At 49.8% G+C, this 13,725-nt stretch overlaps 7 protein-coding genes across 7 annotated transcripts; all 7 read right to left on the bottom strand.

Moving 5' to 3' along the window:
* Positions 1 to 77: 77 nt before the first annotated feature.
* HETIRDRAFT_314923 (uncharacterized protein) lies at positions 78 to 413 on the bottom strand (the record flags this gene model as incomplete). The annotated part of the gene is made up of 1 exon (XM_009546448.1): positions 78 to 413. A coding segment is annotated over one exon (336 nt), but the record flags the coding sequence as incomplete, so codon positions are not given.
* A 141-nt stretch (positions 414 to 554) lies between these two features.
* HETIRDRAFT_244296 (uncharacterized protein) lies at positions 555 to 770 on the bottom strand (the record flags this gene model as incomplete). The annotated part of the gene is made up of 1 exon (XM_009546447.1): positions 555 to 770. A coding segment is annotated over one exon (216 nt), but the record flags the coding sequence as incomplete, so codon positions are not given.
* Positions 771 to 1,207: 437 nt separating this feature from the next.
* On the bottom strand, positions 1,208 to 1,639 carry HETIRDRAFT_233167 (uncharacterized protein; the record flags this gene model as incomplete). The annotated part of the gene is made up of 1 exon (XM_009546446.1): positions 1,208 to 1,639. A coding segment is annotated over one exon (432 nt), but the record flags the coding sequence as incomplete, so codon positions are not given.
* Positions 1,640 to 2,388: 749 nt separating this feature from the next.
* Positions 2,389 to 3,387, bottom strand: HETIRDRAFT_165205 (uncharacterized protein; the record flags this gene model as incomplete). The annotated part of the gene is made up of 1 exon (XM_009546445.1): positions 2,389 to 3,387. One exon carries the CDS (start codon positions 3,385 to 3,387, stop codon positions 2,389 to 2,391), a length of 999 nt encoding a protein of 332 aa, XP_009544740.1.
* Positions 3,388 to 8,279: 4,892 nt separating this feature from the next.
* HETIRDRAFT_416578 (uncharacterized protein) lies at positions 8,280 to 9,755 on the bottom strand (the record flags this gene model as incomplete). Its single annotated transcript, XM_009546444.1, has 1 exon — positions 8,280 to 9,755. One exon carries the CDS (start codon positions 9,753 to 9,755, stop codon positions 8,280 to 8,282), a length of 1,476 nt encoding a protein of 491 aa, XP_009544739.1.
* A 111-nt stretch (positions 9,756 to 9,866) lies between these two features.
* Positions 9,867 to 10,609, bottom strand: HETIRDRAFT_416577 (uncharacterized protein; the record flags this gene model as incomplete). Its single annotated transcript, XM_009546443.1, has 6 exons — positions 9,867 to 10,089; positions 10,147 to 10,206; positions 10,263 to 10,331; positions 10,384 to 10,437; positions 10,491 to 10,541; positions 10,593 to 10,609. 6 exons carry the CDS (start codon positions 10,607 to 10,609, stop codon positions 9,867 to 9,869), a joined length of 474 nt encoding a protein of 157 aa, XP_009544738.1.
* Positions 10,610 to 12,975: 2,366 nt separating this feature from the next.
* HETIRDRAFT_315454 (uncharacterized protein) lies at positions 12,976 to 13,540 on the bottom strand (the record flags this gene model as incomplete). The annotated part of the gene is made up of 2 exons (XM_009546442.1): positions 12,976 to 13,391; positions 13,447 to 13,540. The coding sequence occupies 2 exons, from the start codon at positions 13,538 to 13,540 to the stop codon at positions 12,976 to 12,978; spliced, it is 510 nt and encodes a 169-aa protein (XP_009544737.1).
* Positions 13,541 to 13,725: the final 185 nt, after the last annotated feature.

The raw sequence follows: 13,725 nt of genomic DNA, 5'->3' as shown, positions 1-13,725 counted from the left end.
ACATCGTCATGGAAAATAGGCACCGAGTTTGTCCATCCCATCGGAAGGGTGACGAGGCGATGTGCTCCGAACGGGGTCTGGAATGTCGTGTAATCGCGTGATTTCTCGTCGAGACCTCGTTCGTCGTACCCGACGTAGAGATCGAGAATCCCTCCGCAAGCGCGACCTGCAAACTGCTCAGCGATTTGATCGGTATACAGAGGCACACCTGAGTGCTGTATGGTGACCGCGTTGAGCGGTTCGAGGCTGTGGACGATATGGAGTTTGGTCCCGGTCGCGGTGCTGTTGGTCTTCTTCACCACCGTGAACCAACGAGATCGGTACGAGGAGTTTGAGGGCTCGTAAACGCCGGCCGCGATCTTGGTTTTGATTAACCGGCAGACCTCATCGTAGATTCCTGGCGGGATTGGCATATTGCGCTGGACCCACGGTTTGTGCTCGATAACAGGCATGCTAACTGGGGGAAAGAAATCCTCGCGGAAACGTCCGCGTTCTGAGTCGTCCCAGGCAAACCCGAGATGTTGAAGACACATGAAGTGGTGCATAAGCTCGCGCTCTGCCGGCCAGAGGAAGTCGGAGGAGTGTACTTGGTTGATCAGGTCGCGTCGTTCGGAGGTATATCGTCCAGTCGGTTTGAATGGAGGGGGGTTGGGCGTGAGGGTTGGTAGGTCTGCAAGGGGGTCGCCTCGAATGTTGCGGACGATGCGAAATTTGTCGGGAAGGTCGGCTAGTACCGGGCGGACTTTTAAAGCGACAGGCTTGTATTTTCTTTTGGCCGCAAAAATTGCGACTGGGCTAGAGAGATTCAGTGGTGACGTCGAGCGAGGCAAAATGGGAACCGAGCGGCGAGACGCAATACGAGATAGAGATGTAGACGGGGGCGGGAGAGAAGTGGGGGACGGAATAGAACCGGGAGACGTAGCGCGGAGAGACTTGTAGAGGAGAGATGGAGAGATGTTTTTGAGGGCTTCGTGCCGCGGATCGCAGGCTGAGAGATAGGCGAGACTAATATCGAGGAGACGAGGTGAGCGCGAGAATGGAGAAATGGCTTCGATATGAAAGGAGTTCTGGGTATATGGGTCTTCAGCAATAACCAACACGGCCTCTCCTTGATCGTCGATCAATTCCTCGAGTCCCGAAAACCCGAGTTGTCGCGGTAGAGAATTCTCGGTGGGCCTCGTCGAACCGTTGGGATCGTTGCCTTCCGTCCGGTGTTCGGGTCGCTTATTGTGATCGTCTGATCTTCATTGGCGAAATTCTTGACGATGCTCTCGGTGAGAATGTCGAAAGGTCGACCGAGGAGTACATCGTAGGCGGGGTTGCGAATGATGTGTACCTGGAGGTAAAGAGTGATATCGCCTATTAAGAAGGGGACGTTACGCGCGAGACCGAGGGATTTGTCGATCTCTCCGTTAGCCGACTGCATATTGAGGACGACCTCTGGATCGTAGATGAGGGCGAGCTCGTTGCAGATACCATCCGACATTGCTATGACTTGTGAGCCTGGGTCGATGACGCACTCGACAAGTTGCTGGTGGTCGACGAGGGGTATGATCGATCTTAAAGCAGAAGATTCTTTAGCGACGACGAGCGGTTGGGGAATCTGACCGGGTGAGAGTGAGCTGAGATATTGTTCGTAACAATCGGGCACCACGAGAGATCCCGGCGGAGGTGTCTCTGGTTGGTGGATTATGTGCGCGAAGGAGGAGACTGTCGATGTCGGTGGGTCGAGGTCGTCGATTGCGTAGGGAAGTTCCGCGTCTTGGTATAACGTCCTGACTTGATTCGGGTCTTTGGGAGGTGTCCTCCTTGCCGATGTTGCCTCGCGAACTTGAGATCTTACCTCTGGGGCGAGCGAGAGGAGTTCGCGCTGAGTAAGCGTCACTTGTGTCGACATTGCCCGGTTATAGACCTCGGAGGCGACTTTCTCATCATAGATGGGTACCGTCGTCTTGTATGCCGGACCATCTTTCTTGAATGCGGAACCATTGGGTAGTGCCCCGATGTTGCGATCGCGAGGCGGCGCGTAGGTGGCGTCGGGGGCGTTGGCGAATGGGTATACTGGAGGTTCTGCCGGCGCCGGTGCGCGAGGTCTTGTCGAGGCTGCGGCTTGGTGGGCTGGCGCTTCTCGAGGTACCGCCGGGGTAGGAGACATCGAGTGGCGGTTGTCTACCTCGGGCGTATCTTCCCGACTGTCGCGGTCGACCTGGGCCTGGGCTCGCGTCCTGACGCCTCCTCGGGTGCGTAGCGCGAAAAGCTCGCGTTCAAGGCTTTGAATCCTCTCGACGTCCGTTAACTGGTACATGGCAGTTGCGTCGAGGAGCGAGGGAGAATCGTGTCGGGAGGCGATGCTGACCGATGGTGCTGGTGGGGCGTTGACGGTGAACATCATCGAGCCGGTGGCGATCTGGCCGGGGTTGCGACGGTGCCATTCATCGACGCGATCCTTGAGGTTGTTACCCGGAATTTCTCGCGGTACGAATGCGCCTGTCGATAATACGATCCTTCCTTCCGTGTTCTTCTTGCACTTCCCAACCCTGATATATTCAGCAACCTCACCGCATTCACGTACAAATGATCGGGTCCTCCACAAAACATGCAGCGGTCCGAGCTACTGGGATCGCGACGCGCGCGTGGTGGCTGTGACATTGTCGAGACTTGTGCGGGCTGGTTTGCGAGTGCTTTGATGAAGGTTTCAGCGATGCGTTCAAACATGGTGGCGAGGTCCTCGGTTTTTATCGATGGTTCGGTCTTCGTTCTGCGAGTCGCGCGAGAACTGTCGGCGGAGGCCAGTTGAAATGTCGACGAGGTGCCATGTAAGATAAATCTCGCGGCGTCGTGAATGTCTTGTAACTGGTACGGGTCGTCGGGAAAGTGATCTGGGAACTTGAGCTGGAGGCGTTGCGAGATGCGGCCCCATAATTCGGGCTGAAATCCGCGGGTAAAGGCGCGACCTTGTTTGGCGGTGGAGATGTGATCCTTGCTGAGGAGGAAAGAGGTGATCACGAGGAACTGGCGGTAGTACTCGCCTAGATCGCTGAGCGATAAAATCCCTATCCTGCTACTTTCTCCGACCAACTTGTCCATATCCGCCACTGACCATTTCCTCTCTTCTTCTGATCCTGGGTAGAGGCGATAAACTGCCTTGCAAAAATCTTCGTAGGACATTGCGGCGTTGGTGTACTCGGCCAGGGTTTCCCAGAGCTCGCAGGTGTCGACATCGAGGAATCGGCAGGCGTGTTTTTTGCGTTCTGTAGTGTCGACGACCGTAGATCGATTGAAGTGGAATTCGAGGTCCGAGAAGTATCGCCGGAGTTCCCGAGGTTGGCGAGGGTCGAAAGTGGGTGCGGTTCTATCGCCGCGGGCTGGCATGGAAGGGGTAGTCATAGCGCTAATGTGAGGCGGGTGTGAAGAGGTTATGAGTGGACGTGGAATTGTGAGTGGAGTAGAAGTGGGCGCGGGAAAAGTTGGGGTGGAGTTCTCGGGAGTGTGACTAAGCGATGAAGATATCGAGTGATGGCGGGATAAGATCGGGGATGGCAGAGTGGATTCTAGCTGGGCCAGATCGAGCGATGGGGAGATGGGTGTAAGTTGAGTACGATTTGGGGATGAAGGAGGTGTTAGGAAGAATGAAGTTTCGAGTGGGGGTGAAGGCAATAAAGGAGTCGGCGAGTTATCTGAGTCAAGAAGATGATGGTGGGAGAGGTGGTAAGGCACGATGTCAGCGTCCGTGAATAGGCTGAGATCGGCGTCGAGTCCGAGGTTACTGAAGCTGGCGATAAGTTCTTGGATCTCGTTGCGTTCGGCGGTGGGTCGGGAAGATCGTCGGAGGTCCCTCGGTGGAATTTTGAAAGTCAACCCCTCGCGGTGGGCTCCAAAATGATGCGCTTGCGATGGCTCTGTGTGCGTAACACAACACAAAACACACCACTAAACACAGGGTAGGCGGGGAGCTGACTTCACTACAAATATCGAGGGACCCTTGTAAGTTGCGAGACGGGGCGCGAGATACGTACTACGAGATATCGAGATATCTAGCGAGGTGATGCGAGGTCACGAGAGAATACTTTCGTGTGAAACGAAGTGGTGGACCGTGGGCCAAGGCGCGAGTGACCAAGGTAACTTCAAGGGCAGCGACGAAGGCCCTGACAATAGCGGCGATGAAGGCGACGAGTGCTAAATCGAGCGAGTGCGATGTCGGTACGATGCGATATGAGCGAGATCTTCGTGCGAAGTTGAGCTCTAAACAGAGGGGTGTTCGAAACTGGTGTATTGCAGTGTCGTAGGCAGGTATTTATAGTAAGTCAAAGTGAGTATAGTAAACGCGAACTCGTAAGGTAAAGTAAATCGATATCGCGCCAAGACCGTAACATAGAAAGATAAAGAAAAACCACGCGCAGAGGTGCTCGCAGACCGCGAGGTTCTGTCGCGCCGCGGTCGCGAGACAAAGCGATATTTAGTAAAGAGGTGTAGCGGTGAGACGAGGTAAACTCTAGGAAGGTGGAGGGGCCATGGATCACGGGACCTGTACTACCCAATAAGCGCACGCGATAAAGCTCTCTGCGATATCGCGTCGCGGAGCTGCTCGCGGTGCGGTCCGTGCAGTCGATGCTTACGAGGCGTATGGCGAGAGCTTGGCGAGGTCTTTTGCGGGTGCAGCAGGCTCGAGGCCGTCGTGCGATACGCGTGGGGGCTGAGTGAGATGATGCGAGGCGATGACTGAGGGGTGCGAGACAAGACCGTGTCGGCCCGATACCATAATGCTGAGGTCGTGGGCATCGGAGGGAATCGCTCTGGGCGGCGGGGCCACCCGGTGGTGTCTGGGGTATCCCCTGAGGTCAGCATGCTCGTGCTCGTAGAACTGCGAAAACGGGGTCCCGGCGCTTAGAGAGGTGGCGCGCTCATCAGCGTGTGATGCTGACCAGTTGGCATTAGACTGGTAGGATACCCAAGATCTTTGTCTTTGAGGCCTGGCAGGGCTGCTTTGCGCCTGGTATGCAACGCGAGGTGCAGGACATGATGATTGAACATGGGGGGGATGTCCGATGGACTCGATGGAACCGGACAGGATGTGAATGGGGTGAAGCACTGTCGATGAGCTCGGTCCTGACCTTGGAACAGGGCGAGCATACCGTCCTGGGGCAGCTGGAGGGAGTGACCAAATGCCAGGACTTGGGTAAGGCCATCCAGTGGGCAAATGTGTCGTTGGTGGGCCTTGCGGAGTGTGCCTCGTCGGACTAGGACAAAGTGGCGGACATGGCTTCCCCTCCGGAGTAGGGAGGCACAGAGTGAGCCACCAGAAGGTTTGGGCTCTGACAGAGACTTTCGGACCAGACCTGTTCATGTATCCTCTAATTCGCTGTTGTATTGTCTTCATGGCTACTGCTCTTGATCTTGTGTTAGCTCTTTCTTGCCACCGCTGTCGTGTTCCCCTTATTAATACTGCAATAGAACATGATTTGATTGATTGGTGTGGACATTGAACAAGGATTCTTCAGCGCTAACGATACCACAGATACAAAGGTGTGAACTAATTAGATTCCACAGTTCGCCACAGACAACTAGGGTCAGGCCTATAGAGAGCCGACAAAGGTTATGGCCAGAACCAACATTGAGGAGCCATTGAGCAAAGGCATTGCTTTCAGGAATCTGGTCTAGACGCATGTTTTGTTTGAGAGTAAGAAGTTGGATGTGATTCCAGAGTGAGGACTTGCGCAAAGATGCAGCCACAATCTGCTCTCTGCTTCCTTTAGGAACCACAGGCAAGGTCTGACAAAAGTCTCCAACAAACAACACAGTAACACCACTAAAAGGAGCAGGGTTGCCCATAAGATCCTGAAGAGTGCGATCAACAGCTTCAATTCCATAGTGGTGCTGCATTGGTGCCTCATCCCAAATAACCACCCTAGTCTGATGAATAAGACCATCAAAGTCAGAGTTTTTCTCCCAAGAGCAAGAGGAGCGCTCATTGAGACCCTCAATGGGGATTTTGAAGCGAGAGTGAGCAGTGCGACCACCATCCAGAAGCAAGGAGGCAATGCCAGAAGAAGCAACACAAAGAACGGCCTTGCCTTAAGAGCAGACAGAGGCAGCAATGGTGTTGCAAACATAGGTCTTTCCACCACCTCCAGCACTGTGCAAAAAGAAGACTTGGCCCTGGTTGGACTGGACTAACTGCATGACAGCATCATAGGCATTCCTTTGCTCAGCATTGAAGGTCAATAGATTAGTCTCCACCTGAAGTGCAAGGTCAGCTCAAGGTCAACTTTGAAGAATGCATGGTAACTGACCTGTTCCCAAAGAGCCACATAATCATGGTTGAGCTCATCCTGAAGAAGCACATTTGCCGCTTGGTTCCAATCTTGCAGAGGCAAAGGCATAGGAGGATAGTCAATGAGGCACTTTCCCATTCCAGTAAGGACTTTGTCTAGCAGATAGAGGCCATAATCAAAGACATCCTCTTGAGTAGGATTAGGAAAGCCCATGGCAGTAAGACGCACATGCAGATCATCACAGATTTTGTCCTTGTAGCGATTCCAAAGAATAAGAGGTTGTGAAGGAATGCAGAAGCGAAGGAGGGTGGCAAAGAGGGATCTAAGTTGAGTTCCAGTCTGCATGTCTGCTGCTTCAGCCAAGGCCATATCCCACTCTCCATCATCCTCCAAAAGGCCATATGCAAAACAAGCATCACGATAGGTAGGATATTCAATGCCTTCATAAGTGCAGATATCTTTCCAGTCCTTGGCACCTTTAACAATGGTGAGCAACGCCCTGAGGTAAAAGCATTTGCCTGCAGAGGGGTGGACAAATAACATTCTGCCAATAGTAGAACCCCGCTGACGTGGAGTCCATATTTTCTTTGACTGGTTCCAGACATAGTGAAGAGGAAAGTCCTGGTAGGTATGAGCATGAGCAGCAGGGAACTTTTGGTTGGCAATAAACCATTCAGTCAACTTGGTTTTCTGGGACCTGTCTCTGTTTAAGACTTCTTCAGGATTATCATCAGCATCAAAGTAGACCTGCTATTCATTAGAGAGATGGACAGGAAGACGATAGACTGTGGGGGATTCCAGATGCCTTGGGAATTCAAAAATGTTCCAGCAAGCCTCCATAGGTCTAATATAGGAAGCATCCACATAGTCCTTAATCTCATCAATGTCTCCAATCTGAAGTGTAGCACGATCAGGACCTTTGTAGATATACTTGTGGATATATTTAACAGCCTTGATGGATGCACAGACCTCCATATTGATATGGCAGTTGTATTTGGCAAGGAGATAGGGATTATAAGGAACAACGTCACGATTGTCAAACTGCATAGTATGTTGAGTGAAGGTGCGCCCATTGTTTGGCCTAGCATATGTAGGATAGCCATCCTCATCATAGAGGGTCTGCTCAGTAAAGTCCTTCCAATAGCGCTTGCTACAGAGCTTGACTTTTGTGCCTCCAATATCTTTTTCTTCCATGCAACGTGCTTGAGGAAACTCAGGGCCACAGCATCCATGGAGCATGTATCTTGTGACAGACTCATAAAGCATAGGATGGGCAGCAGGATCTGGAAGCTGGGCAGAGACAATCCTATCCACATCTTCAGCACTTTGAATCTTGTCCTGTGCATCAAGGAAAAGAAGAAGGTGCATATGAGGAAGACCATGCTTTTGAAACTCAATGGTATAAACCATCCCTGCCACCTTGCCAAACAGGCCCTCCTTGATATCCTTTATAAGAGCCTTCATCTTCAAGGCAAACACACATGCAACCAAGTCTGGATGATCAGAAGGCTGCTGAGTTGAACCACCATCATATTTTAAGAGCTCTTCAGTGATCTCTGGCTAGTTAGGGTTTGCAGTCATGGTGATAAAGATGTCAGGCTTATGGCAATGGCGAGTGATAGCCATAGAATCTTGGAAAAGCTGATACATATAACGTGGACTGCCTACATGAGTAGAGGGAAGCACAATATGCTTTTCCCACTGGCCTAGGTCTACCTCAGCTTCTGCATGGATAGCATCAAACAATGACTGGTACTTTTCAGCTCTGATCTCCTTCTGATGGTTCCTGATCCAGAAAAGGTTGCTAGACTCAATAGATGCCCAAGCATCAACCACATATTGCTGGAATAACTTGCCAGCTCTAAAGATAGTTTTAGGATCAAGCAGACGGCGCATAAGACAATAGGCATAATAGCAGCGCTGAGACACCTTGGATGAGAGCATTTGGCTATTAGGTCCAGGATGAGCAGGAATATTGAGATGAAAGCCTTGTTTGCCATGTGGAAATTATGTCACATAATGCAAGGGACTGTAGTGAGGATGAAGATGGCTAAAATGCTTTAGACCTCCATGGTTATAATGGACAACAATATCTCTGTGCAAGTCCACTTCCTCATCTCCACTTCCAGGAATGATGGCAGCAACTCCACCTGCAGTAGGCTCATTATAGCAGCAATGATCAGTATTGGGCAAGATAGCAATACGGGCTGCAAGCTTGTCTCGTTCTCCAGGATTCTTGTCTGCCATGATTTGATAGGCATGGCGGTACAGGGGAACATAAGGATTGTGCTCATGAAACATATCCTGCAAGTTATTCATGATCTCAGACTTCAAGTTGGGATTGGCATTGTTGCGCTCATTGAGTGCAGCCTGAGGATCAATAACATAGAGCAGAGCATAGGAAGGTCTAAGATGGTTGGGTGGTAGCAAGGTACCCATTTGATGATAAATTTCTCTGTGGATTTTAAATGCATATGGCCCAGAAGTAGTGGTAACATGATCTGATAGCTTGGCAGCAATAGAATTAAATGCAAATGCACTATTATATTGCCTGATATTTAGCCTGAATGATTTGGCATTCTCAGTGTCTCCACAGAGAAGATCACGCAGTGTTTGAGGAGGGTCCAATAACACAGGCAGCCTAATTTGGCCTTGTAAACAGCACATGCCAAAGCGGATGTGATTGTGAGTAGAAGATGATAGCTTTTCAGAGGAAAAGTGAAGGGCTTTGCAGTGGGAACATTCAACATCCATATGGCCAACACTATAGCGTGCGTCAGGCTCTTGATAAGGACGACGACCAAGAGGTAGCTGTTGCATCACTTGATTTTGAGCCAAAGCATGGTAGTTTTGCTGGATGGCTAGATTGGCATAATGCTCCTGCTCTTCTAAATGGACTTGTATTTGATTTTGAAGGTGCTGCTGCTGCTGTAGATCATCAAGATGTTGTTGCTGAAAAAATGCCTGCTCATGGATTCCTTCCTCCTGTCTTTGCAATTCATGCTGCTGATGTCTTTGCTGAGGCTGCAAAAGCTGCTGACGGACCTCTTCAAGATGCTGCTCATGAAGGAATGCTCTATGCTGATCAAATGCCTGTTGCTCATGCTGATATTGCAAAGCCTGTACATCTAACTGAGGTGGCAATGGAGGCTGTGGTCGATAAGAGGAAGAAGCTGGATTATGAGGGAAAACATCTGATTCAGGCCTTGTATTCTCTCTACAACACCGTCTACGCTCTGCATGGCTCTGTTCAAATTTATTCATCATGCGGCGCTCATAGTCAGGATGGCTAGCTGCTGCAAGACGTGTGCGAGCCTGTCTATCATGATTCCCAATCAAGTGTTGTAGAAGACTAGGATAGGCAGAAACATTCACAGGCCAATAATGAGGTGGTGGTGCAGGCATTGGAGGAGGAGCATAGATAGGATACTGTTCAGGAATTTGGTAAGCCGTAGCACCATGATAGACAGAGTGTTGGAACATGGGAGCAGGATAAAAGTGGGGAGGAACATATTGAGCAGGATAATATGATAGAGCAAAGGAAGCAGCAACTGCAGAATAGTCTGACTGGACAGGAGGAGCAAGTGTGGCAGGCTAATAAAGCTGAATGGGTGGTGCAAGAAAAATAGGAGGCTGAGCAGGATTAGAAGTAGCAGAATGGGAAGGTCTAGAGAGATCCTCAAAGATAGGCTGACGAATAGAGCCTCGTAATGCAGAACGCTTGCGCTGAAGAGTAGGAGAAGTCATCTGAAGCCTTTCAGCATGCTCTTGTTCTTGCACAGTCTGGATCTCATGCTCAGGAGTCCTAGGAGGTGTTCTTGTAAACCCCAAAATTAATAAACAAATTTTGTGTGATTTAACAAAAACTGCATACCTTATCATAGTCACATCCACATGGGCAGCCTCTTCAATAGCCTCTTGGTTCTCAACATGTCTATAGTTTCTTCTTTTTAGCCAATGACCATAAAAAGGTTAAATAAAACCACATACCCATTGAGATTCTCAGGTGGAGGAGTCATATACAGATCATCCTCATCTTCACTATTATTGGCATTCTCACTATAGCAAATATGAGTACACACAACCACCAAGCAAAAAGTAAAACACATACTTATGTACAGTCTCAGGTGGAGGTGTCATATAGAGATCATCCTCATCATCATCTCTAAAGAGAATTTTAGCACTGAAACAGTATCCAAGCAAGCCAAAAATACTCACAAAGGTGCCAATGCAGGCATCCAGACTTCCACCACACCCTCATTAGGAGGCCTACAAAAAGAGTTGGGCACAATAGACATGATGCAAGCAACACAGACTTACAAAGGTGGAACACTCATTGTGAAAAGCTAAATAAAAAAAAACACCTGCAAACAAAACCAAGAGCCAAGAGTGGTTGTCAAGCTAAGCACTCGCTGAATGCCCCCTCACAGTTCACCTGAAGAAATTGCTGCAAGACAGTGCCAGGGGAAGAGGATTCCTAATGCTCTTTGACAACTCAATGTCACCCGTTGTCTGCAAAGCAGGTTGTTGTGACTGTGAGATTGTGGTAAAAGGTACCTGAGCAACTGAAACACTGCAGGATGAGAGAGGTCCAGGCAGCTATGAAAAGGCTGCTTTTGGCTACAGCAAACTAAGGCCGTGCTGGTAGACTTCACACCCTGTAGGCTCTTTCTAAGCAGAATCCGTGCTCAGAGACACCCAGTAGAGCAGAGTAGAGTTTTAGAGAAAAGCTAGAAAGGTGAGAAGCAGAGGGAAATGTGGGTGGAGGGTCTGAGACAGAAATGATGGTGGTTGGTGGCAGAGATCCAATGTCGCAAGCCTCGCGTGGAAGCGCTGACTCATCGAATTTCAAACTCCGACACGCTCCGTTTCGCGTTCCAAAGCCTATGGGACAGTAGTCTTGCGTGGTTTCTTACATGGCCCACACGAGCATAAGCAAGGAGCACGCGAGCATAGCCATTGCTTAAGCGCCACAATTTTACAGTGTCGCCCTCTATTTATGGACTAGCTTTTCACCCATCGCGTTGTGATGGCGCAACCATGCTTAATCTGAGTTTTTGTTACAGTGCTTGGTCTCATGTGCCTATAAAGTCTAGTCCCTGTAAAGTCCAGTGCCTATAAAGTCCAGTGCCCGTAAAGTCCAGTGCCCGTAAAGCCCAGTGCCTGGAAATTTTAGTGCCTATAAAGTCCAGTGCCCATAAATTATTTTGCCTTAATATAGCTCTCTTGTCATATTCTATAAGGTCCTGCCCATAATAGTCTCTATATAAGACTCTCTTGTCAAGCATTATTTAGTTCCTCTATAAGGTCATACCTATAAGGCTTTTCCATAAAGTGCTAGGATACTATTTCAAGCTCCAATAGCTGCCAAGATATAGTCCATATAAGGTTCTCCTATATAGATTCCTTTATTATATTCCCCTGTTAGGTTTCCCCATTATGCTTACCTATTATGTTCCTCTGTCAGGTTCCTCTATAAGATCTTGCCAGTGAGGCTCTCTTGTGAAGCTCTTCTATAAGGTGCTAGAATATCACTTTTAGTGCCCATAAATTCTAGTTCCCATGATATTCTATAATGTCCTGCATATAAGATTCCCCTATAAGGCCCCTCTATGAGATTTTGCAAGATGACATTCAAAAGATTCCCCTATAAGGTTCCTCTGCCAGATCCTGCCTATATGGCCTTTTTATTAGGCTCCCTTTTCATATTCCATAAAAGGTCCTGCCCATAAGGCTCCTCTATGAGATTCTGCCCTATGAGGCTCCCCCGTGAGGTTCCCTGTGGGGTGCCGGAATGCCATTTTGAGCCCCAATGGCTGCCGAGGCACGGCATGCTCCAGTTGCTGGCATTGCCGGGCAGACTGGGATGCCATGTAGAACCCCGACAGCTGCCGAGACACGGCCTGCTCCAGTTGCGGAGGTTGCTGGGCGGCTAAAGGGACAGCTCGCTCCGCTTGCCAAATTTGTCATGGCGCTCGCTTCGCTCGCGTGGTTTCTTACGTGGCCCACGCGAGCATAAGCGACAACATGCGACATTAGCCGGTGGAGTTTTGCCACAATTCTTCACTGTCGCCCTCTATTTAGGGATGGATTGTAGCGATGTCTCCAAGCGCGAGCGCCTCGCATCTGAATGCGCGCGTGTAGTCTTCCATCTTATCGGCGGGGTTACTGAGCATACGATGCTCGGCATGGAAAGGGTTTACCCAGAGAAGCTGTGGGAGGGCATGTTGCATCGGCTGGGTGGTAGCATCGAAGGCGAGGGCTGCGGAGTAGAGACTAGAGGTGCGGGACTTATCATGAGGGTGGTCGAATGGGTGTGGTAGTTTTTTACACGTGAGCTTGGTAAGCTTCTGCATGGTATGGGAGGACCCCTGAATATAGGGGGGGAGGCCGGGTGGAAATTTCTTAAAAGCCGGCCAAAATGTACGGATAGAAAGTCCCAAAATCGGCGAAATTTTTCCGGAAAAAACCAGGCCTAGCCAAATTTTGAGTCAAAATGTTCGGATTGAACTGCCAGGCCTCCAAAACCATATTTTTTGGCCGGATTAGCCAGATCCGGCCTTGTAAGCCCTCAAAATTGTCTGGATCACATATTTCAGGCCTATTTTGATGCTCAGAAAGGCCAGAAAGCGTTTATCAGGCCATTGGCCATCAGAATCAAACACATAGAGCACATGAGATATTGAAAAGATGTTACAGAGCGTTATACTTCATGCACCAAGCCATCACCGTCCTTCCTTGTGCCGCTACTGTCCTTCTTGCCCCCTGCCCCACGCCAACGTAAGGCCTGGAGACGTTGGACCACTGCTACGAGGTTCAAGAGATATCTATTCAAATGTGAGAATAGTTGGAGCAAGACTTCATCAAGATGTATGTGCCGCCTGTCCTGGCTGATGGATGGATCATTGGGTAGGATACACAAGAAGTAGTCAGAATGGAGGTGAGTAAAAGTATAAGATTGCATGGAAGCGACACGACCATGGATAGCCTGGAATAGAACAGCATGTGAAGGCTCGTATGATTGCAAAGAGATGTACGACGCTGCGCCGATGTTGAGTGATGTTTCCTGCCACAAATGCGCACTGGATTTGCCACCACCTTGAGTGTAGAGAGCCATGACTGTAAGGAACAAAGATCATCAGCCATAGATATATTGAGTAATTGTTGTACTCACCACGGCCCACAACGAGGCAAAGTATGATGCCATACGTCCCAACCCTCAATACATGTCGTCCAGGAAGCTGCGCATTGTTCTCTGTGTCGACCATAGCACTTGTCAACTTTTCAACCAGAGCGGTGGGCAACCGCTGATCTCCAAAGACCTTGCCTCACCGTAGGGTGACCTGCAAGATATTGTTCATCGAAGGAGTGGTGTAGAAACGTTAATATTAACGCACGGTTCCCGCACGCTGGGTAGCTGCCAGTGCCGCGTTGGCAGAGTTACCTGCTAGGG

Source organism: Heterobasidion irregulare (assembly GCF_000320585.1).
Source record: "Heterobasidion irregulare TC 32-1 unplaced genomic scaffold scaffold_04, whole genome shotgun sequence".
Taxonomy (NCBI): domain Eukaryota; kingdom Fungi; phylum Basidiomycota; class Agaricomycetes; order Russulales; family Bondarzewiaceae; genus Heterobasidion; species Heterobasidion irregulare.
The sequence above is the reverse complement of the archived record's forward strand: the minus strand, read 5'-3'. Positions and strand labels throughout refer to the sequence as shown.